At 42.0% G+C, this 26267-nt stretch overlaps 1 protein-coding gene across 1 annotated transcript in view; it reads left to right on the top strand.

Annotated features, from left to right (window-relative positions):
* LOC139172498 (galanin receptor type 1-like) overlaps positions 1–19699 on the top strand; it is a 58200-nt gene extending 38501 nt beyond the window's left edge. The window contains exons 5-6 of the mRNA XM_070761646.1: positions 1967–2032; positions 19382–19699. Coding sequence (XP_070617747.1) covers positions 1967–2032; positions 19382–19699 — 384 coding nt within the window. The remainder of the gene's footprint in view (positions 1–1966; positions 2033–19381) is intronic.
* Positions 19700–26267: the final 6568 nt, after the last annotated feature.

Raw genomic sequence — 26267 nt, forward strand, 5'->3', positions numbered from 1 at the left:
CCCCATTGATTTTGCTTGTGGGATGGTGGCAGGGAGCATTAAAAATCATAATCATGGGACCATGGCTAGCTGCAGTGGCATGGTGATACCACAGGCTAGTGTGGTAATGTTGCAATGGCCATAATTTTGTCGATAAACCTGATCCGAAGATTCCTGAAATTTCAGTCTCACAGAAGTAATGGACCCTGGACATTCTTTAAGCTAGTATCAGGCATGAAGGATCAGTTCCACATGTGAAGGTCCAATTAAATTAACTAACTAACTAACTAACTAACTAACTAACTAACTAACTAACTAACTAACTAACCTACTAGCTTATTTATTTATTTATTTATTTATTTATTTATTTATTTATTTATTTATTTATTTATTTATTTATTATTTGTCAAGCATGTACAAGGTAGCAGGTATTGGTATAAACATATTATTATTATTATTATTATTATTATTATTATTATTATTATTATTAATTAGATTTGTATGCCGCCCCTTTCCGTGGACTCGGGGCGGCTAATCATTGGCAAAGTAGGTGCAGATAAATTAGCCAATTGGACAGTAAGACAGGGACGGTAGGCACAGTGGTGTGCTTATGCACGCCCCTTACAGACCTCTTAGGAATGGGGTAAGGTCGTCAGTAGATAATCTAAGGTTAAAGATTTGGGGATTTGGAGAAGAAACCACAGAGTCAGGTGGTGCATTCCAGGCATTGATGACTCTATTGCTGAAGTCGTATTTTCTGCAGTGGAGTTTGCAGTAGTTTACATTAAGTTTGAATTGACCATGTGCTCATGTTCTTGTTGCGGTTGAAGCTGAAGAAATCATTGACATTGGACATTGTGGTAAATCATTTTGTGAACTATATTTAGGTCAGATCGAAAGGCGATAAAGTTCAAGGCTATCTATTTATTGCCACCTAGGTCTATGCACGTGAATATTCTTAACTAGCCTGTTATGAACTAGATAAGGGTCAACAGAATTCAAGGGAAGTTGGAGCAGTGGTAAAATCCAATTTTTTTTACTACTGGTTCTGCGGATGTGGCTTGGTGGGCATGGTGGACATGGCTTGGTGGGCATGGCAGGGGAAGAATACTGCAAAATCTCCATTCCCACCCCACTGGGGTCAACCAGAGGTGGCATTTGCTGGTTCTCCAAATTACTCAAAATTTCTGCCAGCAGTTCTCCAAACTACTCAAATTTTCTACTACCGGTTCTCCAAACTACTCAAATTTTCTACTACCGGTTCTCCAGACCAGTGTTTCCCAACCTTGGCAACTTGAAGATATCTGGACTTCAACTCCCAGAATTCCCCAGCCAGCATTCGCTGGCTGGGGAATTCTAGGAGTTGAAGTCCAGATATCTTCAAGTTGCCAAGGTTGGGAAACACTGCTCCAGACTACTCAAAATTTCCACTACCGGTTCTCCAGACTACTCAAAATTTCCATAACCAGTTCTCAAACTATTCAAAATGTCCGCTACCCGGTTCTCCAAACTACCCAAAATTTCCACTACCAGTTCTCCAGAACTGGTTAGAACTTGCTAGCTTTTACTCCTGGGTTGGAGTTAGTTTACTCGTGGCTATGTAGAGATTCTAGGCTGATCCCTCTTTAAACTCCACCCCCAGGTTCTGCCACTTCCTCTCCTACATGAGTCCATTTGAGCTATCTTGATTTTAACAAATGGTTGCCCTATGATGATGCACTTTGCCCAGTTGAACGTTACAGGCAGACAAACACACAGGAAAGTTTTAGTGGTACATAAATAGCTAATACGTAGTGCACTTCCTTAAAAATACCTGAGAGGCTATAAATAAAAAAAAAAGCAAGGGAGTTATAGTGATATCATTTGAAGCCTAATCAAATTGGTGGGGAAGATTCATTATTCTCCTGCAAACTCCAGCAGTGGGCTTGGGGAGGGAAACCGATATTTTCTGAAATAAGGCAACGTTTTCTTTCATTCTTTTTTGTAGGTTTTATATCACCTTCATAAAAAAGTGAAGAATATTTCCAGGAAATCAGAGAGATCAAAGAGAAAGGTAAATGCCAAACAGCAATTACTAAGTATTGTAGATCAGGAAGATATTTTGTGTTTCACAAAAAAGTAATCAAAATGTGTCACGTCTGTTTCTATGAGAGATGACGCCCACGGGGGGGGGGAGATGGTGTGAAGGACAACGATGAGGTGGCAGTTTCCCAGAAAGGAGGGAGCACATTTTAGAAAGGGTGGGGGGGAGGACAAGAAACAGATCAGCCCAGAGATGAGTTGGAGATGGATCTATTCAAATAGCCACTCCCTAGGACAGGGATGGCTAACCTTTTCCAGACCGAGTGCCCAAAGCATGTGCGAACCCCCAAAATGAAATGCAAGTGTAGCCCTGCCCCCTACATGTGTCCCACCTCCCCCGTTTACAGGCATGGTCCCCGCATTCCCTCGTGCATGTACACGTGCAGTATTGGGTTCCTACTGGTACGGGCCACTCTATAGTGTGGTGGTCAAAATGGAGCTGTGCGCGCAGCTCCGCATGAGATTTGATTTTCGCTTTGGAAGCGAAATCTTGTGCAAGGATGCTTGTGCATGAAAGATTTTCTGATTTCCGGCCCTGTTTTCTCCCAGGAGATTCCTAGACAGGCCCCACAGAGGCTTCTCCCTGCCTTTTCCAGCCCTATTTTCTCCCAGGAGATTCCTAGACAGGCCCCACAGAGGCTTCTCCCTGCCTTTTCCAGCCCTATTTTCTCCCAGGAGATTCCTAGACAGGCCCCACAGAGGCTTCTCCCTGCCTTTTCTATCAATGTTTCCTCCCAGGAGATTCCCAAAGAGGCCCCACAGAGGCTTCTCCCTGCCTTTTCCAGCCCTATTTTCTCCCAGGAGATTCCTAGACAGGCCCCACAGAGGCTTCTTCCTGCCTTTTCCAGCCCTATTTTCTCCCAGGAGATTCCTAGAGAGGCCCCATGGAGGCTTCTCTCCACCTTTTCCGGCCCTGTTTCCTCCCAGGAGATTCCTAGAGAGGCCCCACAGAGGCTTCTCCCTGCCTTTTCTATCAATGTTTCCTCCCAGGAGATTCCTAAAGAGGCCCCACAGAGGCTTCTCCCTGCCTTTTCCAGCCCTATTTTCTCCCAGGAGATTCCTAGAGAGGCCCCACGGAGGCTTCTCCCTGCCTTTTCCAGTCCTATTTCCTCCCAGGAGATTCCTAAAGAGGCCCCACAGAGGCTTCTTCTTGCCTTTTCCAGCCCTATTTCCTCCCAGGAGATTCCTAGAGAGGCCCCATGGAGGCTTCTCCCTGCCTTTTCCGGTTAGTTTCGGACGGTCGGGTTTGTAAGTGGAAAATGGTTCTTGAGAAGAGGCAAAAACCCCTTGAATACCTGGTTCTTATCTAGAAAAGTTCGTAATTAGAGGCATTTGTAGGTAGAGGTACCACTGTATTTGTAAAAAGGCAAGATACAAACAAACAAACAAATACATACATAACCCCGGTAGAACCTTCGATGTGCAATCAACTGAATTTTCATGTAAGAAACTCATGGAGGGCAATAAGTAGCAATATTATTTTTTTCCTGAAAGGGAGCCAACTTCTCGCAGGCGTTTAAGGCTAAGGGTTTTCATGCTGTGCATATTTAAAATTTCTGTGAACTGCTCTTTTGCTCTTTTGCAACCAGTTAGCAAGATGACTGTGTTTGATCAAAGTTCTTAGCCCAGGTAAATGTGTTTCCAAGCACGTTTTTTAATCAGCCGATCATCTTATTCACCAAATGTTACAAGGAAACGCACCATTAATTTCAATTACTGCCACAAAGAAGATAAACATACAGTTATTAATGATAGTTAAGTTCCAAATTCTTTTTTTTAATTTTTAAAATTGCAGGCAGTTGGCTGGAGGGTTGATTTGTTGGTTGCCTCAGATTAACAGTCTTAGGGGAGAGAGCATCCCTTAATGTGCATCATGTAAGAATATATTTAAAAAAAGATACAGGGCTTTGCTTGAAGGTTCACAATCTCTATCTTAACCTTTCAAGTTCCCACAAATATTCCTGTTGAGTAAAATGATCCCAAAAGCAATTTTTGCACTTCTGAAAGCCAAACAGGATGATCTGTATCCATAGATAGTATTGTGGTTGGCTCTGGCCCAGCTCCTGCCCCAGGGAATGGGGAGGTGGATGCAGGGGAAAATTCAACATGTCACAGGCCTGTGTTATTGCCGACAGAATCAGATCAGAGTTTAGGTTCCTCGGACGAAGAAGAAGGTGGGAGTGACTCGGCAGAGGAGGGCTTGGCACACAGCCAAGGCAGTCAATCTTCCTTATCTTCTATAGCTTCAGAAGATGACATGTTGGACCCATGCAAGCGCAGAATTATGCATAGAAGAGACCAAGTAAGAACATATTACAGGAAATAAGGAAGGCCACCTGTGTTTGGGTGGGGCTCCAGTAATTTGGGTTTGACTATTGTGGAAGAATATCTGTTGCAGTTTCGTTAGGAATCTTGTGTGCTGGACTTTGTTGCTTTTTCATGCCTTTGAAACCAAAGCAGAGCAGCATGTGTGTGTGTGTGTGTCTCCCTTCATTGGAAGAAGAAGGGGTGTGAAGTTACTCCACAGCTGCTGGCTAAGTACTTAATGACTGCTTAAGGGAAATTGTACAGACTATCTGGTTGTTTTGGGAAGAGTGCTCTTTGCAATACAAAAAGAGTGCTTAGTTTATTTTGACTTTTGTGATAAAGAACATTGTTTTGAATTTTCAAACGTGTGTGTGTGTGTCTGAAATTTGTATCCTTGAATTTTCAGGAGGCTCCTATCAGAGAGCCCGACAGAACAGATAGCAAGTTAGAAACAGTTTTATTATTAAAATTACATGCAGATGACGGTTCTTTGTCCCCCATTATCTTAATTTATCTTTGTTGTTGTTGTTGTTAAAAACTCGGATGAAGTTACGGAAGAGTTCAAAACTGGCTCTATCTTGTGGCCTTTTGTGAACTTGGTAATGATCAGTGATAGGTTCTAATTTAATTTGCCACCAGTTTGTGTGCTGGTCCGAAGTGGGAGTAACCCACCACTGGTCTTGCTCTGATTTGAGTCCTTTCTGAAGTTGTGATACATTTTATTGTATGCATAGAATTTCCAAGATGAATAAATAAATACATAAATACATACATACATACATACATACATACATACATACATACATACATACATACATACTTATTTATTTATTTATTTATTTATTAAATTTGTATGCCGCCCCTCTCCGTAGACTCGGGGTGGTTCACAACAGTAATAGAAAAAACAATGTAGAATACAAATCTAATAATTAAAACTAAAAACCCATAATTTAAAAAACACGCACACAACATACCATACATAAACAATATAGGCCTGGGGAAGTTATATCAGTTCCCCCATGCCTGACGACAGAGGTGGGTTTTAAGGAGTTTACGAAAGGCAAGGAGGGTGGGGGCAGTTCTAATCTCAGGGGGGAGCTGGTTCCAGAGGGTCAGGGCCACCACAGAGAAGGGACCCGCCAAACGACATTGTTTAGTCGACGGGACCCGGAGAAAGCCAACTCTGTGGGACCTAATCGGTCGCTGGGATTCGTATGGCAGAAGGCGGTCCCGGAGATATTCTGTTCCGATGCCATGAAGGGCTTTATAGGTCATAACCAACACTTTGAATTGTGACCGGAAATTGATCGGCAACCAATGCAGACTGCGGAGTGTTGGTGTAACATGGGCATACCTTGGGAAGCCCATGATTGCTCTCGCAGCTGCATTCTGCACGATCTGAAGTTTCCGAACACTTTTCAAAGGTAGCCCCATGTAGAGAGCGTTACAGTAGTCGAGCCTCGAGGTGATGAGGGCATACATACATACCATAAATAAGATGCCATCTGCAAAATGATGTTCTGACTGTAAAGTAACAGCTGCCTTGAGTCAGTTCTTTATCAAGAACAACATTACTGAGATTCTTAAAACATCGCTCCAAATGACCGAGGCGGGCAATAATTCTAAGGAGGCTTCATTATTCTACGCTGGATTCCTTTGGCCACCAGGCATAAAAAAGAAAAAACAGGAAACTCAGATACTCCTGCGATTTGATGACGGATATAATTTAAAATAATGTGCTCTTGTATATGTATTAGACAGCAAATCGGTTCTCCATCAAAAGCATTTTTTTTGCGGCTGAAATACCGTACTTTCCTCTAGCCATTAGCTGTTTATTTCCTGCTCCTATAATATTATGCTCAGCAATATGATAATTATATCATGCTGATGGATATAAATGGGGCATAATGCTGGGTTTGTGCATTTAACTATAACAGGATATAATTGTGGTTAGACTGTAGTTACTTAGACAAATAGTAGTTATTTGTCTATGGAGATGTTCAGTCATCCAGGTCATGGTTGTCTCAAAGGTGCTTTTTTCAAAAGGCAGCTGGGCTTTTGGCTTTCCTTGAAGAGCTTTCACTTCTCATCTAAGAAGTTTCTTCAGTTCTGTCTGAATGGTGGAGGATGGAAGGAATTACAGTGGTACTTTTACTTAAGAACTTAATTCGTTCCATGACCAAGTTCTTAAGTAGAAACGTTCTTAAGTAGAAGCAATTTTTTCCCATAGGAATCAATGTAAAAGCAAATAATGAGTGCAAACCCATAGAAACATAGAAACATAGAAGTCTGACGGCAGAAAAAGACCCCATGGTCCATCTAGTCTGCCCTTATACTATTTTCTGTATTTTATCTTAGGATGGATATATGTTTATCCCAGGCATGTTTAAATTCAGTTACTGTGGATTTATCTACCACGTCTGCTGGAAGTTTGTTCCAAGGATCTACTACTCTTTCAGTAAAATAATATTTTCTCATGTTGCTTTTGATCTTTCCCCCAACTAACCTCAGATTGTGTCCCCTTGTTCTTGTGTTCACTTTCCTATTAAAAACACTTCCCTCCTGGACCTTATTTAACCCTTTAATATATTTAAATGTTTCGATCATGTCCCCCCTTTTCCTTCTGTCCTCCAGACTATACAGATTGAGTTCATTAAGTCTTTCCTGATACGTTTTATACTTAAGACCTTCCACCATTCTTGTAGCCCGTCTTTGGACCCGTTCAATTTTGTCAATATCTTTTTGTAGGTGAGGTCTCCAGAACTGAACACAGTATTCCAAATGTGGTCTCACCAGCATTCTATATAGCGGGATCATAATCTCCCTCTTCCTGCTTGTTATACCTCTAGCTATGCAGCCAAGCATCCTACTTGCTTTCCCTACTGCCTGACTGCACTGTTCACCCATTTTGAGACTGTCAGAAATCACTACGCCTAAATCCTTTTCTTTTGAAGTATTTGCTAACACAGAACTGCCAATACAATAGTCAGATTGAGGATTCCTTTTCCCCAAGTGCATTATTTTACATTTGGAAACATTAAACTGCAGTTTCCATTGCTTTGACCATTTATCTAGTAAAGCTAAATCATTTACCATATTGCCGACGCCTCCAGGAATATCAACCCTATTGCACACTTTAGAGTCATCGGCAAATAGGCAAACCTTCCCTACCAGACCTTCCCCTATGTCACTCACAAACATATTAAAAAGAATAGGACCCAGAACAGACCCTTGTGGCACACCGCTTGTAACCTGACTCTGCTCAGAATACTCACCATTCACAACAACCCTCTGGTGTCTATGCTTCAGCCAGCTGCAAATCCATTGAACTATCCAGGGATTAAGTCCAATCTTCACTAATTTATCTATCAGCTCTTTATGTGGAACCGTATCAAAGGCTTTGCTGAAGTCCAGGTAGGCAATATCCACGGCACCACCTTCATCCAACACCTTTGTGACATAGTCAAAGAAATCAATGAGATTAGTCTGACATGATTTGCCTTCAGTAAAGCCATGCTGATTTGGGTCCAATAATTTATTGTTTTTTAGGTGCTGATTTATCCTCTTTTTCAGTAGAGTCTCCATCATTTTAACGACAACTGATGTCAAGCTAACTGGCCTGTAGTTACCAGCTTCTTCTCTACTGCCCTTCTTGTGGATAGGCACAACACTTGCCATTCTCCAATCCTCAGGAACATCTCCTGTTAACAAGGATTGGTTAAACAAATCAGTCAGGGGGGTAGCAATGACAGATCTGAGTTCTTTAAGAACTCTGGGGTGGATGCCATCTGGACCCATTGCCTTATTTATCTTTAATCGTTCAAGTTCTTCTAAGACATCGGCTTCTAAGATCACTGGAGCTGAATCCGTACAGTTGGAGGCAATGCTATATCCCTCTATAGTATTATTTTGTAAGGTGTCTTTTGAGAAAACTGAACAGAAGTAGCTATTGAAATGGTCAGCGATCTCCTTATTCCCATTAATGCATGTATTTTTCCCGGTACTAAGCTTCATGATGCCGCAGTTTTTCTTCTTCTTATCACTAATATATCTGAAGAAGGTTTTACCCCCCTTCTTTAGAGATTTGGCAATTTCTTCCTCTTTTGAGGCTTTAGCAGCATATATTATCTGTTTCGCCTCCTTCTGTCTCATTTTATACACCTCCCTATCAGCTATACTTCCAGACTCTTTATACCTCCTATAGGCAGCCTTTTTTTCATTGACTATAGTCCTTACATCATTGCTAAACCATAGCGGTTTCTTCTTCCTTTTACCTTTAGTTATTTGTCTTACATACAGTCCAGTGGCTTTTAAGATGGCCTTTTTAAATACAGTCCACTGGGTGCTCGCTCCTGCCATTTTATCCCTCCCCTTTAATTCATTATCTAAATATTCCCCCATTGCATTAAAATTTGTTTTTCTGAAATCCAATACTTTGGTTGCATTATAGGATTGCTCACAATGAGTTTTTACATCAAACCACAAACATAGATGGTCACTGCAACCTAAATTTTCTCCCACCTTGACATCTGAAACCCAATTCCCATTCGTAAAAACTAAATCTAGAATATTTTCCATTAGGAAAGAAATAAAAGCTCGGAATTTGAGTGGGAGGAGGAGGAACCCTCATCACCTCGAGGCTCGACTACTGTAACGCTCTCTACATGGGGCTACCTTTGAAAAGTGTTCGGAAACTTCAGATCGTGCAGAATGCAGCTGCGAGAGCAGTCATGGGCTTCCCAAGGTATGCCCATGTTACACCAACACTCTGCAGTCTGCATTGGTTACTGATCAATTTCCAGTCACAATTCAAAGTGTTGGTTATAAAGCCTTTCATAGCATCGGACCAGAATATCTCCGGGACCGCCTTCTGCCGCCAGAATCCCAGCGACCGGTTAGGTCCCACAGAGTTGGCCTTCTCCGGGTCCCGTCGACTAAACAATGTTGTTTGGCGGGACCCAGGGGAAGAGCCTTCTCTGTGGCAGCCCTGACCCTCTGGAACCAGCTCCCCCCAGATATCAGAGTTGCCCCCACCCTCCTTGCCTTTCGCAAGCTCCTTAAAACCCACCTCTGTCGTCAGGCATGGAGGAATTGAAATTTTCCCTTCCCCCCAGGCTTATAGAATTTATACATGGTATGCTTGTAGGTATGATTGGTTCTTTAAATTGGGGTTTTAAAGATTATTTTTAATATTAGATTTGTTCACATTGTCTTTTTTATTGTTGTTAGCCGCCCCGAGTCTTTGGAGAGGGGCGGCATACAAAACTAATAAATACATATACAAATACAAATAGGAGGGAGAAGAGGAGGAGAAGAGTCTCTGCTGAAGAAGAAGGTGAGGTGAGGGGAACCAAAAAAATCCAAAACTTTTTTTTAAAAAAGAGAGTGAGACTCTGAGGCGGTGAGGAAGAGCACGCGCCTCCCATACACTGGCTGCTGCTACCTGCTGCCTCTTCTTCTATCTTCCTTAGTGGAGAGGAGCCATTGCCATCTCGTATGGCAAACCATTGGAGACCTTCTCATTCAGGCTGCCTAAAAATTAAGAAGCCAGTGAGAATTGTGTGTCTGTGTGTAAAACAGAAAAACAACAAGTGCTCTCTGCTAATTGGCCGGGAAATAATGTTGGCTGGTGAATTTGGCAAGAAATATTTTATTCTAATTGCCACAGCGCGAGGCCAGGGGTTTGCAGAGCTACTATTTGAATTGACGGCTTTCAAACCTGGCTGGTGGTTTTTACACTCATTTAATCACTCATTCCCAGTGTTGTTTTACCCACAGACTAGGATTGGGAGGTATTTTTTGGGGAGGGGGGAAACAATGTGATAATTTTGGTTCATGCAGAAACAGGGATGGATCTGTTGAGTAGTAAAGGCTTCTTTGTTTGAGATCACTTGGGCAGGATGGGCTGATACAAAGAGTAGATCAGGTTGGGGACAATAGTGCAAATGAGAGAGATCCTTTCTTAATAATAGTTATTATTATTATTATAACATTATTATTATTATTATTAATTATTATTATTTCAACAATACGACACAGCAAACGAGATCACTATGCTGGATTTCGTATTTCACCACCAGTCGGGCGCATCCCAAGCACCTAGGACTGTGTGATGTAGCGGCAAATTATGTGTGCTGATCCCATAAAGTGGCCTTTTGCAATTGACAGATGGAGATTTTGACCATTATTATTATTATTATTATTATTATTATTATTATTATTATTATTAGTGATCCCTCGAGTTTCGCGATCTCGAGTTTCGCGAAACGCTATATCGCGAGTTTTCAACCCGGAAGTAAACAACACCATCTGCGCATGCGTGCCTTTTTTTCTATGGCCACGCATGCGTAGATGGTGGAGTTTCCCGCCGGGCAGATAAGCTGCTGGGCGGCTTCCCTGGGTCTTCCCCCTCTTGCCCCGGTAAGACCCCAGCGGCGGCGTGAGCAACGGCGTGGGCGGGCGGGCGGCACGCGCGGGGACACCCCAGCTCCGCTTCCCAGCTGGGAAGCAGCCCCAGCAACGGCGTGGGCGGGCGGGCGGTGCGCGCGCGCTTGGGGACACCCCAGCTCCGCTTCCCAGCTGGGAAGCAGCCCCAGCAACGGCGTGGGTGGGCGGGCGGCACGCGCGCGGGGAAACCCCAGGCGCGAGCAACGGGGTGGGCGGGCGAAGGGCGGGCGGCGGTGGAAGTAAAAACACCATCTGCGCATGCGCAGATGGTGTTTTTACTTCCGCACCGCTACTTCGTGAAAAACCGATCATCGCAAGGGGTCCTGGAACGGAACCCTCGCGATGATCGAGGGACCACTGTATTATTATTATTATTTTTATTATTATTATCATCATTTTATTTATTTATTTATTTATTTATTTATTTATTTATTTATTTATTTATTTATTTATTTATTTATTTATTTATTTATTTATTTATTTATTTATTTATTTATTTATTTATTTGATTTTTATGCCGCCCTTCTCCTTAGACTCAGGGTGGCTTACAACATGTTAGCAATAGCACTTTTTAACAGAGCCAGCATATTGCCCCCACAATCCGGGTCCTCATTTTACCCACCTCGGAAGGATGGAAGGCTGAGTCAACCTTGAGCTGGTGATGACATTTGAACCGCTGACCTTCAGATCTACAGTCAGCTTCAGTGGCCTGCAGTACAGCACTCTACCTGCTGCACCACCCGGGCTCAATCATTATTATTGGCAACCTTCAGTCTTGAAAGACTATGGTATGCTCTGGAAAGAGTTCCTAGAAAAACATCTAGTGTGGCTAAAAAGGCCAATCTGAGAGTGGCAATCCCTTCTACACTGAATGCAGAATAATAATAATAATAATAATAATAATAATAATAATAATAATAATAATAATAATAATAATAATAGAGTTGGAAGGGTCCTTGGAGGTCTTCTAGTCCAACCCCCTGCTTAAGCAGGAAATCCTACGCTACTTCAGACAAATGGTTATCCAACATCTTCTTCAAAACTTCCAGTGTTGGAGCATTCACAACTTCTGGAGGCCAGCTGTTCCACTGTTCCACTGATTAACAGTCAGAAAATTTCTCCTTAGTTCTAAGTTGCTTCTCTCCAAAATCTCTTTTCCTTTTTACATCTTCTCTCCCTCACAAATATCAAGCTTCAGGGGAGGAACCCATGCTTTGTTTCACGAGGTCTAAATCAAGGGTCCCCAAACTCAACAACTTTAAGACTAGTGGACTTCAACTTCTATGCTGGCTGAAGAATTCTGGGAGTTGAAGTCCACAAGTCTTAAAGTTGCCAAGTTTGAAGACCTCTGGTCTAAATTCATCATTTGCAGAGGCTGAATAGATAGAAATCTGGGCTTGTTGGCTTTATGACCAAGCACGTATTCCACATAGACAGATGGCCTGCTTGGACAATGCTGTCATCTGCTGGGGCAGGATTGTGACATACAAATTCCAGATCCGATTCAAGTAAGGAAGGGATTTACAAATGTCAGATAACGTTTCCCCCTTTAGTCTAGTATTGCATATTCTGGCTGGCAGTTTTATTTAAAGATTTTAGGGACAGGTTGAAATAGCAGCCAAGAGGCCTGAATGAACAGTCATAATTTGAGAAGTACAATGTTCCCTCGATTTTTGCGGGTTCGAACTTCGTGAAAAATCTATACCACGGTTTTTCAAAAATATTAATTAAAAAATACTTCGCAGGTTTTTTCCCCCTATATCACGGTTTTTCCCGCCCGATGACGTCATATGTCATCGCCAAACTTTTGCCCGCCTTTAATAACTTTTTTAAAAATAAACTTTAACAAACATGGTGAGTAATAATCTAAATGGTTGCTAAGGGAATGGGAAATTGTAATTTAGGGGTTTAAAGTGTTAAGGGAAGGCTTGTGATACCGTTCATATCCAAAAATAGTGTATTTAGTTCCGCATCTCTACTTCGCGGAAATTCAACTTTTGCGGGCGGTCTCGGAACGCATCTCCCGCGAAAATCGAGGGAACACTGTAATCACAACGAACATCAGTTTGTTTTGTCTATTGGCCAAGGTTACACTTCAATCTATCCCAAGGTTGGGCCTGACTTGGATGCCTTTGGAGTTTTTTCTGCCAGAATATGCCCTTCCTCCAGTGATGGGCTCCTACGGGCACAGTCAGGTATGCAGAACTGGTAGAAAAAAAATAATTCACCCCCCCTTTTTTTCCCCTTTTGGGCTCTGGGTGTTTTTCCTATCGTAGTAAATGAAGCTGAATGTGTATAATTTTAGAAGAGCTGTCCATATGTGTTTGTGTGTGTGTGTACATACACATACAATTTATATAGTAGATAATGTATATTTTTGTGTGCCTGTGTGTAATATGTATGTACACATTATTATTATTATTATTATTATTATTATTATTATTATTATTATTATTATTAATTGGATTTGTATGCCGCCCCTCTCCGTAGACTCACAGCTCACGGCTAACAACAGTGATAAAAACAGCATGTAACAATCCAATACTAAAACAACTAAAAACCCTTATTATAAAACCAAACATACACACAAACATAACATGCATACTGTATGGCATATATACATAGAATTAAATAGTCTATTTTGGATGTTCAAGAATAGTAAATAGATAGGGATAGTAAATAGTAAATAGATAGGGAAATTGTATCTCTTTGAGGCACCCTAATCCCTGACGCGAGTGACGTTAAGTTGGCCACCTTTAAGTCAATCACATGACCTTTAAGCCACCCCCGGTCACATGGCCAGCAAGCCACACCCACAAAATAAGCCACGCCTACAGTATGGTAGTAAAAAAAAAATTGCAGATCTTCACTGCCTTCCTCCACCATCTCCCACCCTTCCATTTTGGCATTTGTATGGCAATTATTTAGTCAGAGTTACCAAAACAAATCTCAAGGCAGCACCATTGAAAGCTATTCAACAAATGACTCAGAAGCTCTGGTTTTTCTCCCTTCCCCACCACTGAATGCATTCAGGACAAAATACTTTGCTTTCTGGACGTAACCAAGAGCTGGGTAATTAGAGTATTTTTCAATAGCACTTTAATCCTGGAAGTGCTAATGTAGGTCTGGGTACCTCTGCGGTAAAGTTTGGGTGATGAATCAAATCCAGGCCTGACCATAATTGTGAGCTTCCAGAAAGTAAGTAGTGTTAAAAGGACAGTGCAGATAATAGCTTTCTATTGAACAGGGATGTTGAGTTTCTCCCCTCTCCAAATTTGTCAAGGGGTAGATGTGTGCAGTACGTGCGCGAAGCGCAAATGAGCTCGCCACATTTCCGTCTAACATACAAGGGTGAGTCAAAAAGTAATGCCGTTTTATTTAGGACAATGTATAATTACCAACACAGGTACATGTAGCATACATCAAAATGAAGCTGGCCCTCTGTGGATCACATCCCTACTTACTTACTTACTTACTTACTTACTTACTTACTTACTTACTTACTTACTTACTTACTTACTTACTTACGTACGTACTTACTTACTTACTTACTTACTTACTCACTTATTAGATTTGTATGCCGCCCCTCTCCGTAGACTCGGGGCGGCTCACAGCATACAATGAAACAATTCATAACAAATCTAATAAATTTTTAAAAACTTTAAAAAAAACCATTATTAAAACAGACATACACACAAACATACCATACATAAATTGTGTAGGCCCGGTGTGTGTGTGTGTGTGCCTCAATTCCCCCATGCCTGACAGCAGAGATGGGTTTTAAGGAGTTTACAAAAGGCAAGGAGGGTGGGGGCAGTTCTAATCTCTGGAGGGAGCTGGTTCCAGAGAGTCGGGGCCGCCACAGAGAAGGCTCTTCCCCTGGGACCTTCCAGACAACATTGTTTAGTCGACGGGACCTGGAGAAGGCCAACTCTGTGGGATCTAATTGGTCGCTGGGATTCGTGCGGCAGAAGGTGGTCCCGGAGATATTCTGGTCCGATGCCATGAAGGGCTTTATAGGTCAAAACCAACACTTTGAATTGTGACCGGAAATTGATCAGCAACCAATGCAGACTGCAGAGTGTTGGTGTGACATGGGCATACCTTAGGAAGCCCATGATTGCTCTCGCAGCTGCATTCTGCACGATCTGAAGTTTCCGAACACTTCTCAACATAGTCACCGTTTTTCTCAATAGCAATGTTCCACCTTTGAATGAGAGCATGCATCCCTGCCCCGTAAAATTTTGTTGACGGTTCTTTGAACCACTTCTTCAGTTTTCACTTCCTCATCACCGACAGACAGACAGACAGAACCTGGTTTATTGACTACACTCACAGTTCGCACCTTTTCATCATTCAGACGATGGACCCACCTGCGTACATTGCTATAATCTTAAGTATTGTCCTCAAATGCGTTTTGAAACCACAACAACACTCGAGCACACAATAGATACAAACTTAAAGTAGACTGCTTTAAACCCGACTGCAGGAAATACAACTTTAGTAACCGAGTAGTTGATGAATGGAACTCACTACCAGACTCTGTAGTATCATCACCTAACCCCCAAAACTTTACCCTTAGACTATCCACAGTTGACCTCTCCTGATTCCTAAGAGATGAGTAAGGGGCGTGCATAAGTGCACCAGCGTTCTGCTCCCTGTCCTAATGTTTCTCTTTTAGTAGTATCATGTATATAGACATTGTTATATCTTTGTATACCACCAATACATTTATTTATTTATTAGATCTGTATGCCGCCCCTCTCCATAGATTCGGGGCGGCTCACAACAAAAATAAAACAATATACAACAAATCTCATAATTTAAAAGTCACAAAAAAACCCTTATTAAAAAGGAAAAACATACATACAAACATAACCATGCATAAACTGTATAGGCCCGGGGGCGATGTACTTGACAAAACAAACAAACAAATAATAAATAGTTACTTAAATAGTAGGGAGTGGGTTCAACTAACTTTGCACAGTGTTGTGTGAACATAGTTCCATCTGGATGTATTGATAGTGCTAAAATTCCAGGAAGAAAAGATGCTGGACAACAGGCAGACAACTCAGGGTGTTTCATTCACTACCATTTCTTTGGAGCTCGTGGCAAGTTGAAGAGATGTGGGTTGCTCTGTCTTTTTTCCATCGGTATCTCTCTTAATATTTATTCAATAAAATATTTTGGACATTTCACCTTGGTTCGAGTCTACACAGTCTCCAAATCCTAAAAAAAAAACCCCCTACTAACCGCAGATGTCCACCAGTGCCAACAAGGAGTCATATTGTCAAACTTCGCATTATAGCAAGATCCTCAGTTCAGAAAAAGCCTTCAAGGTTGTGTGTTGGGGAGGGGGTTTGTCCTGTCTTAGAATGAGGATGTAACTATTTGGGTACTTGAATCCTCAGTCCAGGGAAAGATTCCTGAATGGTTTTTGTAGTGTCTGAGGAATCATGTAAGCCCTACATGGTTCCTCAGACACTACAAAAGCCATTCAGGAATGGTTCTCAACCTGGGGGTTGGGACCCCTTTGGGGGTCGAACGAGTGTTTCACAGCGGTCGCCTTAGACCAGTGTTTCCCAACCTTGGCAACTTGAAGATATCTGGACTTCAACTCCCAGAATTCCCCAGCCAGCAAATGCTGGCTGGGGAATTCTGGGAGTTGAAGTCCAAATATCTTCAAGTTACCAAGGTTGGGAAACACTGCCTTAGACCATTGGAAAAGACACATTTCCCATGGTGTTAGGAACTAAAGCTTCTATTCTGGCATCTTGGAACATATTTTTACAACCCGACCAATCAGGCGTTTGCAGTAGGGGTGTCCCTCTAACCGTCCTGCCAATCAGCTTAAAGCTCTGTTGGGAGAATTGACACTGGACTTATGGTTGGGGGTCACAACACAAGGAACTGTATTAAGGGGTCGCGGCATTAGAAAGGTTGAGAACTACTGTAGGAGTTTGAGGTTGTAGAGGTCAGCAGAAAGTCATCAAATATAGTTGGGAAAAGAATGGGAACTTTCCAAGATCCTTAGAACTTTAGACTACTGTTTAATAAATGGGCCCATTTGGGGAAACCAGTGTGTTTGTGATAGTCGGCAACATTAAGATATGTGGATTTAAGTTCCTAGAATTCCCCAATGAGCATGCTGTCCACACATCTTAAAGTTGCTGGGGAAGGTGAGAGACATTGCATTAAACAGTAAACTGAGAAGATTGGATTCACAGACAGAAGTGTAAAAAAAGTGACTCAAGTTATCACTAATTGAGATGATCACACTGAGAGAACCTGTCTGCTAGATGTGAAATCAATCTGCTTAAGCATGTTGTATAAACCCAATTTTAGGAAGTGCCTGTTCCATAACTTTTAAAGATTTTCTTATGCTACCTCTCAATCAATCAGGGCTTCAAGCCAGTAGTAGCCAAAGTCCTGTCCTATTTTTCCTTGCAGTGTAATAAAAGCAGGTTGATTTGCTAGGGAGTCATGATTGATCCAATATCACCCAGTGAAATTCTTTGATTGGGGGGGAAATTACAGTAAAGCTGAACTCTCCCCAATTCAATTCCAACACCATAACTACAGCACAACACTTAAATTATCTTTCTCTTTCTCTGTCTGTGTGAGAGAGAAAAGAGGGAGGGAGAATGACAGAGCGACTGAGATTTCTTGATGGCCTCATGTCAGGACTATAAGCACTGCCAGGAATACAATTCAAACAGCAGAAGAACAATTAAACAAGAAAACAGTGGTATTTTTCCCCAAAATGAAAATATTCAAGCTCAATTGACGGATGAGATTCCTTGCAATATTAATCTCTCAACTCTCTGTAGCAAAAATAAAATTATGTTTGTTGTCAATCCGTTATGAGCCCAGTTTAAGAACTACACTTTAAAAAAATGACCCTTTTGATTGCTGTGAGATTGAATGTTGACAATCCAACTCTTGCCCATCGCTTGAGATATACGGTATTTTCCGGAGTATAAGAAGCACCGGAATATGTTTTGGGGAAGGAAAATAGGAAAAATAATCTGCTTACTAGGTATTCATCTGGCTAGTATCCTTAGCCAGCACATTATTTTATCCCCTGGTTAGAGCTTTAAAAAAACTTTATTCAGAGAGAGTAACAATGAAAGAGCTTGCAAAGCCAGTAAGAGCTGGGAACATTGTTAGCACCTGGTTAGGGCTGCAAAGAAACATTCAGAACAAGTAAAGCTATGAAAATTTAAATAAAAACCTAGAAAGACAGGGTTTGGAAAACATTCTTTGCAGAGAGTAACAATGAAAGAGCTTGCAAGTCTGTAAGAGCTGGGAACATTGTTAGAACCTGGTTAGGGCTGCAAAGAAACATTCAGAACAAGTAAAGCAATGAAAATTTTAAAACCCCCTAGAAAGACAGGGTTTGGAAAACATTCTTTGCAGAGAGTAACAATGAAAGAGCTTGCAAGTCTGTAAGAGCTGGGAGCATTGTTAGCACCTGGTTAGGACTGGAAAGAAACATTCAGAACAAGTAAAGCAATGAAAATTTAAAAAACCTCTAGAAAGACAGTGTTTGGAAAACATTCTTTGCAGAGAGTAACAATGAAAGAGCTTGCAAGCTGGTAAGAGCTGGGGACATTGTTAGCCCTTGGTTAGGGCTGCAAAGAAACTTTTTCGGAACAAGTTAGAGCAATGAAAAAAACCCTGAAAAGTCTTAGGGTTTGGAAAACATTCTTCACAGAGAGAAACAATGAAAGAGCATGTAAGGTAAGAGCTGAGAAGACCATTAGCAGCTAATTAGGTCTGGGGGAAAAAAAAGCTAGACTCAGAGTATAAGACAAACCCAAATTATCAGCCTCTTTTAGGGAGGAAAAAGGTGTGTCTTATACTCCCCAAAAACATGGTAGTTAACCCTGTTGTTCTGTTCGGGTCTGTGAGACCCGAAATCAAAGTTTGAGACCCTGTAAAAAAAATTTCCCTGCATATCTGAAACTTGAAATTTCATGGCTTTGCATCATTTCAGGAGTTCTCTCTATGAGAATTTTTGGGGGATGGGGGGCTTCTTTCTTGCTGAAAAAAAATAGTCCCTAGAGTTCTGTTCCAGGGTCACCCTGACCTGGACCGAAAATTCTTCATTTGAAGAGCTTATGGGTGGTCAATTTGAAAACTTTTTTCACTTGGAAAGTAGTCTGAACATTTCTGCACACAATGATATGAAAATTGAACTGAAAAAAATTATGCATATTGGTTTATTTTGATCATAAAAGGGAGACCCCCCCTTTATTTGTGAACTTTTTTTCAATTTATAGTTTAGCTTGCAAAATGTGTTCAATTTTACTAAAGTGTGGGATTGGAAGTTTGAACATTTCTGAACATAAGAAAAATATAAATGAACGGAAAGAAATGATGCTTATTGGTTTTTTACAATCAGAAATAAGCCCCCCCCCCCGGCTGCTTGCAACCATTTTCACTTTAAACAAAGCTTGGCATATGGCATCTTTGTAAAAAAAAAATATGGCGATGCTCAAGCTGCAGTTTACACTATTTGTCTCTCCAAAACTTCAGTATCTTTTTCTTTTCTTTCTTGCAGACGGCCCAGACTGTCCTGCTGGTTGTTGCCGTCTTCCTGATCTCCTGGCTCCCACACCACATCATCACAATGTGGGCTGAATTTGGGCAGTTCCCCCTGAACAACATCTCGTTCACCTTCCGCATCATCTCCCACTGCTTGGCCTACGGGAACTCCTGCATCAACCCCATCATCTACGCTTTCCTCTCGGAGAACTTCCGCAACGCCTGCCGCCAAGTCTTCACTTGCAAGTTCCTCCTTCAGCCGGCCCCTGCGGACAAGCTGGTGAGAGTTCGCATGGAGAACTTTTCCACCACTCACTCCACGACCAACGTGTGAAAGGGAAGCCGGAGCTCAAAGTAGTACGGGACCCAAAGCCAATGAGTGGCGGTGCAAAAGTGCTCAGAAATGGGTTTTTCTTGGGAAAGCTGCCCTGAGCAACTCTTTCATCATGTTCCTCAGGATGATAGTACTCATCCATCATATTTACCATGGTAATATTATTCATGAGTCAGATTCATCATTATTAAGTTACCCATCTTTCATGCTCACCAATGTTATGTTACCCATCCAACAGGTTCACTATGATTATATTACCCCTCTCTCATGCTTACCATGGTGATATTACCAATCTTTCATGCTTACTGTTCTGTCGGGCTCTCTGGTAGACTCCTCCCAAAAATTCACAGGTACAAATTTCAGACACACACACGTTTGAAAATTCAAAACAATGTTCTTTATAATGAAAATTCGCTTAAACTAAGCCCTCTTTTGGTATAGCAAAAAGCACTTGTCTCCAAACAAACTGGTAATTTGTACAAGTCCCTTATCAGTTCTGTGATACTTAGCTTGCAGCTGTGAGGTCATTCACAGTCCTTCTTCTTTCACAAAGTGAAACACACTTTGCTCTGGTTTAGTTTCAAAGCGGGGAAAAATCAGCACACAAAAAGTCAAAGTCAGTAAAGCAGTCACGAAACACAACGATCAGATAATCCTCCACAATGGCCAAACCCACAGGCTGCTCTTTATAGCAGCCTCACTAATTACCACAGCCCCACCCAAACACAGGTGGCCTCATTTTCTTTGATAATAATCTCTCAGTTGTTGTTGCCTATGCATCGCTCTCCGCATGCGTGGCTGTATCATTAACTCTTGTTCTGAATCCAAGGAGGAGCTAGATAATTGATCTCCTTCTGAGCTGTCTGCCACACTCTCCTCCTCCTTGTCACTCATGTCTTCTTGGTCAGAGGAGCCTTCATCAGCAGATTCCACCGGGGGCAAAACAGGCCTGCAGCATGTGAATGTCTCCCCCACATCTCTTGTGCTCACTATGATTATATTACCCATCTTTCATGTTACCATGGTTATATTACCCATCCAACATGTCCACTATGATTATATTACCCGTCTCTTATGATTACCATGGTTATATTACCCATCCAACTACCCATCTCTCATGCTGGCCATGGTAATATTACCCATGGTTATGCTACTCATTCTATGTTGTCACCACTTGACTTTTTCATCCCTAGTCCATTTGTGACTTTGAAAGGACAATGAACTACTTCTCATATCCCCCGAAGGGAAAGTTCCAAATTCTCCAGAAGGTACTAATTTTTACCTGCTGCTTACTACTGAAAAAGGCAGTGAAAAGGAGACAACCCCCTCTCCATCCCCCAGCACAGCAAGCCCTCTTAATGTGGCTGCTACCAAGCCCTAGCCCTTCAGCTCTCAGAAAACATTTCAATATTTTTGGGGGTGATGGTTGCTTTGCGTGTGGCACTACTTTTCGGAAAGTTTAACCCTCTGTGCATTAAAATCATGCAAGGTTGCAAAATTTATGCTGCTTGGAAAAAATGGATTTTGCCCTTTTTCTTGGTATGTGTTAATTTATATTGCAGTTGTGAAAAGGATGGACTGTGGCACTTTGTATTTTTTTGCTGACTGTCTGAAATCTATTTCAGCCACCACCCGTCTTGGTCTGAATATTTTTGATTGCAACCCTGAAGAACGAAAAATGTAATGAGTATTGTAGATTCAGGAACGTTGCAAATTCCAAGCTATTTTAAACAGGAAAAGAACATTATAATACGGTGGTATTTCCCGGTTCTCCGAACTACTCAAAATTTCTACCACCAGTTCTCCAGAACTGGTCAGAACCTGCTGAAACCCACCTCTGATACAAGCTTGGAAAGGAGACATACTTTTTTCCCAGCATTTAAACTGTGGATTGGCCACGAGTAAAGGAATGCCATCTGGGAACACTGAAGTTAAAACTGAGCCTCAAATGCAGTTTACCACATTTTGTTGCAAGTTCCATGTATAGGAGATAGACAGGAGAATTTGCTTTCATACATAACACAGACACTTCATTTTGGCCAGATTTAGAACTGCGGCTATTTATTATAGTATTACCTCTAAAACATTGAAGAGGTCAAGATGTATTTTTCTGTTCAAAGCTGAACACTGCAGTGTTGGTTCATGTTTGTGTCCAGATATGGTTTTGTTTGGGTGTCAAAAGTTTATAATTGTGTATTATTGGAATCCTTAGTTTAGAAGCCAGTGGGAACCTGTTGTTATTGTATTGCACTACAGATGTAAGAATGCTTTACTGATTACTTTTACTGTGATGGGAAAAGAACCGTTTGTCTCGTCTATCTTTGCAAATTGGAACACATCACATTAAAAACATTCCATTTCTCAGTTGTTGTTGTTGTTGTTATTATTATTATTATTATTATTATTATTATTATTATTTATTGGATTTGTATGCCGCCCCTCTCCGGAGATTCGGGGCGGCTAACAGCAATAACAAGACAGCATACAATAATAATCCAATACTAAAAACAATTAAAAAACCATTATTATAAAAACCAAACATACATACAGACAAAACCAAACATACATACAGACATTCCATGCATAAAATTGTAAAGGCCTAGGGGGACAGAGTATCTCAATTCCCCCATGCCTGGTGGCAGAGGTGGGTTTTAAGTAGCTTATGAAAGGCAAGGAGGGTGGCGGCAATTCTAATCTCTGGGGGGGGTTGGTTCCAGAGGGCCGGGGCCGCCACAGAGAAGGCTCTTCCCCTAGGTCCCGCCAAGCGGCATTGTTTAGTTGACGGGACCTGGAGAAGACCCACTCTGTGGGACCTAACTGGTCGCTGGGATTCGTGCAGCAGAAGGCGGTCCCTGTTGCTAAACAGTTACTCTGCTTGCTCGGCAATGCTTGCTGTGGTCTGGTCCAGCTGAGATATTGGTCCAATTCACATGGCAGTCCAAGACATAATGTGACTTTTTTGTCCAAGACATAATGTTTATTTTTTGGCTTATCATGCTAAGTGAATCCAGCCGGTATAGCTTGTAAATTGTGTTGTATGTTACACAAGTCCAGTCACTTGCAGTGTTTCCCTCCTCCCTCAACAATCTGTAACTGGGTCAACGTTGTGAAAATCAAAGTACAGGCAGTCCTTAATTTTATGACCATAGAATTAAGAATGGGGTTGGAAGGGACCTTGAAGTCTTCTAGTCCACCGCAAGAAATCCTATACCCTCTCAGAAAAATGGATGTCCAATCTCTTCTTTAAAACCTCCAGTGATTAAAAACCAACAACTTCTGGAGGGCTTAGGGCCATGATGGCGAAATATGGCACACATGCCATAGGTGACATGCAGAGCCAAATCTGCTGGCATGCGAGCTGTTGCCCTAGCTCAGCTCCAGCACGCATGTGTACAATGGCCAGCTAATTCTTTTGTTCGCATGGAGGCTCTGGGAGGGCGTTTTTGGCCTCTGCGATGGGGGGGGGGGGAGGCCACTTTCGCCCTCCCCAGGCTTCTGGAGCCAGGAGGTGAAAGCAGGCCTACTAGGCCCACCTGAAGTCAGGAAATGGGGGAGTTGGGGAGGGTTGTGTGCGCATACATGGGGAGGCAGCAGAGGGGTCATGCATGCACAGGGGGAAAGGTATGTGGGGGGCATTGAATCATGGGTGTGGGAGCATACACATGTACTTTTGGCACCCGAGGAAAAAAAGCTTTGCCATCACTGGCTTAGAGCATCGCCCGCCAGCTGTTCCATTGATTAATTGCCGTCATTATCAGGAAATTTCTTCATTTCAGGATGGATCTTTTCTTTAATGAGTTTCCACTGGTTACTTCTTGCCCTGCCCTCAGGTGCTTTGGAGGACAGATCGATCCCTTCTTCTCTGTGACAGCCCCTCAAGTAAGACCATAATAAGGTTCCCCTCACACATATATGGTAGTTGTTCCTGACTCTAGGGGGCGGTGCTCATCTCCATTTCAAAGCCGAAGGGCCAGTGCTGTCTGAAGTCATCTCCATGGTCATGTGGCTGGCATGACTTAATGTCAAAGGTACACGGAACGCTGTAACCTTCCCACCAAAGGAGGTCCCTATTTTTCTACTTGCATTTTTATGTGCTTTCGACCTGCTAGGTTGGCAGAAGCTGGGACAGGAGCTCACTCCATTATGCAACGCTAGGGATTCGAACCACTGAACTGCCGACCTTTCAATCGACAAGCTCAGCGTCTTAGCCCCTGCGTCCCTAAGACCATAATAGGAACTATAAAATTACTTATTAAGGGATGAAATCCTTGAGCAAGGCATCGCATGACCCCACTTGATTCTATGACCTTTCCCCCCACAGTTGTTAAGTGAGACATCATGGGACTATGACCTCTTGCTGGCTTCCCCATTGACTGCTCTTGTCAGAAGCCAGCTGAGAAGTGGCAAATGACAGTTAGGTGACCAGACAGATACTGTGGCAGTGATAAGTGCAATAACCTGATGTACTTTTTCAGTACTGTTGTAACTTTGAATAGTTCGTAAGCAAATGGCTGTAAGTCGAGGAAAAAGAATTTGTAACTTGCTTGGGCAGGTGTAAAATAGCTGCATTTAGAAAAAGGAAGTTGAAATATAGTGTGTGTGTGTGTGTGTGTGTATATGTATGTATGTATGTATATACGTATGTATGCTAAGTCAGTGGTTCTCAATCTTTACTTTACCACGAATCTCCTTTAAAATGCCTTTTGTGGCCAAATCTTCATTCAAGATTTAAATCATAATATTTCTTCAAGCCTTTATGGATCCTACGATGATATTGCAGCCCCCCTCAAGGGGGCCACAGGCCAAGAATAATGATTGGAAAGTAAGATTCAACAACAACAACAACAACAACAATCAGATGCCTAGCTTGAAATGAACCGTGGCTCCTGTTTTAATAAATTATGGTAGCAGGGAAAGGAGTTACCAGCCTCCAGATTTTCCCCTACAACAAATGAGCGTGGTTCTCCTCATACAATGTTTGACCAAGAATAAAGTGAATCTCTGATGTATTGTTTCCTTTATTTATGATCTATGTAAATCACAAGTGGTATAGGAAGACGACTTAACCTAGTGCTAGATTAGAAAGGAATCAAGGGTATAATTTTTTGGAGCATTGTTACATTTATGATATACGAATCCCAGAGACCGGTTAGGTCCCACAGAGTTGGCCTTCTCTGGGTCCCGTCAATGAAGCAATGTCGTCTGGCGGGACCTAGGGGAAGAGCCTTCTCTGTGGTGGCCCCGACCCTCTGGAATCAACTCTCCCCGGAGATTAGGACTGCCCCCACCCTCCTTGCCTTTCGCAAACTCCTCAAAACCCACCTGTCGTCAGGCATGGGGAAATTGATTCCCCTGGGCCATTTCCGCTTTATGTATGGTCTGTATGAGATGTATGATTGTTTTTATATTAAGGGTTTTAATTTGTTTTAAGTATTGGATTTGTACTGTTTCTTGTTGTGAGCCGCTCCGAGTCCTCGGAGAGGGGCGGCACACAAATCAAATCAATTAATCAATCATGGAGTTTTGCATCTAATTGGTAAAATGTTAGATTTAGGATTAATCTCATTATTAAAAATGCTCTTTAGTTTACATAGATTTTTATGAACATAGAGGTTTTCTTAAAACCAAACTTTCATTGCTGCTTCAAAAAAGTTTTTTATCCCATACAGGATAGACTTCTTTCACTTCTTAACATATGTGTTCTGGCGCTGAAAGCAAAACTGCTATGGATCAAACCTCCTGGTGAGGTTCAGCAGCAAAAGTAGAGCTGATACTTAAAAAAACAAATCCTAATAGTATATGAGTCAATAGAGTGGTTTATAGCAGGCATGATAAAGACACAAACAATGGTTATAGGAACTTTGGAAGAGGTTTGGTTTTGGGTTGAAAGAACTCAAATACTATAAAATGGTGGGATATACAACTCCATTACATTTACTGCAGCAGCTTTGCTGTTCCCCCAAAATTAAGCCACTGGCTGGGATGAACAAACCTAACATCTGGTAAGGCAGAGCGGTCTGTAGAAACCTAAAACCATACCAGAAACCTGCCCATATAAACAAATAATATATGATCCAATGGACCAGTAGTGGGTTCTACTTACCTTTGTTACCACTTTGGGAGTATGTGGGCGCGTATGCAGCACTTCTGCGCATGCGCAATATTTTTTGTCGATGTCCAGGCAGATGAGCAGAGTCTCCTGCCGGTGGTTTGCCATACTGGGTCGAAACGGTAGCAACACAACACTGCATTAGATTATAATAGTTCAAACAAAATTAAGGACGTACAGCAACGGTCCCTCTAGCGTTAAAAATGGCGTGCGTCAATTGTTCAAATCTCATCACCGGCTCAAGGTTGACTCAGCCTTCCATCCTTCCAAGGTGGGTAAAATGAGGACCCGGATTGTGGGGGCAATAGGCTGTCTCTGTTACAAAGTGCTATTGCTAACATGTTGTAAGCCGCCCTGAGTCTAAGGAGAAGGCGGCATAAAAATTAAATAAATAAATAAATAAATAAATAATAAATAAATTGTAAACTGCTGCACGTTATTCTCTAGTCATGTGTGCGG

The sequence above is a fragment of the Erythrolamprus reginae genome, chromosome 9, assembly GCF_031021105.1.
Source record: "Erythrolamprus reginae isolate rEryReg1 chromosome 9, rEryReg1.hap1, whole genome shotgun sequence".
Lineage (NCBI taxonomy): Eukaryota > Metazoa > Chordata > Lepidosauria > Squamata > Dipsadidae > Erythrolamprus > Erythrolamprus reginae.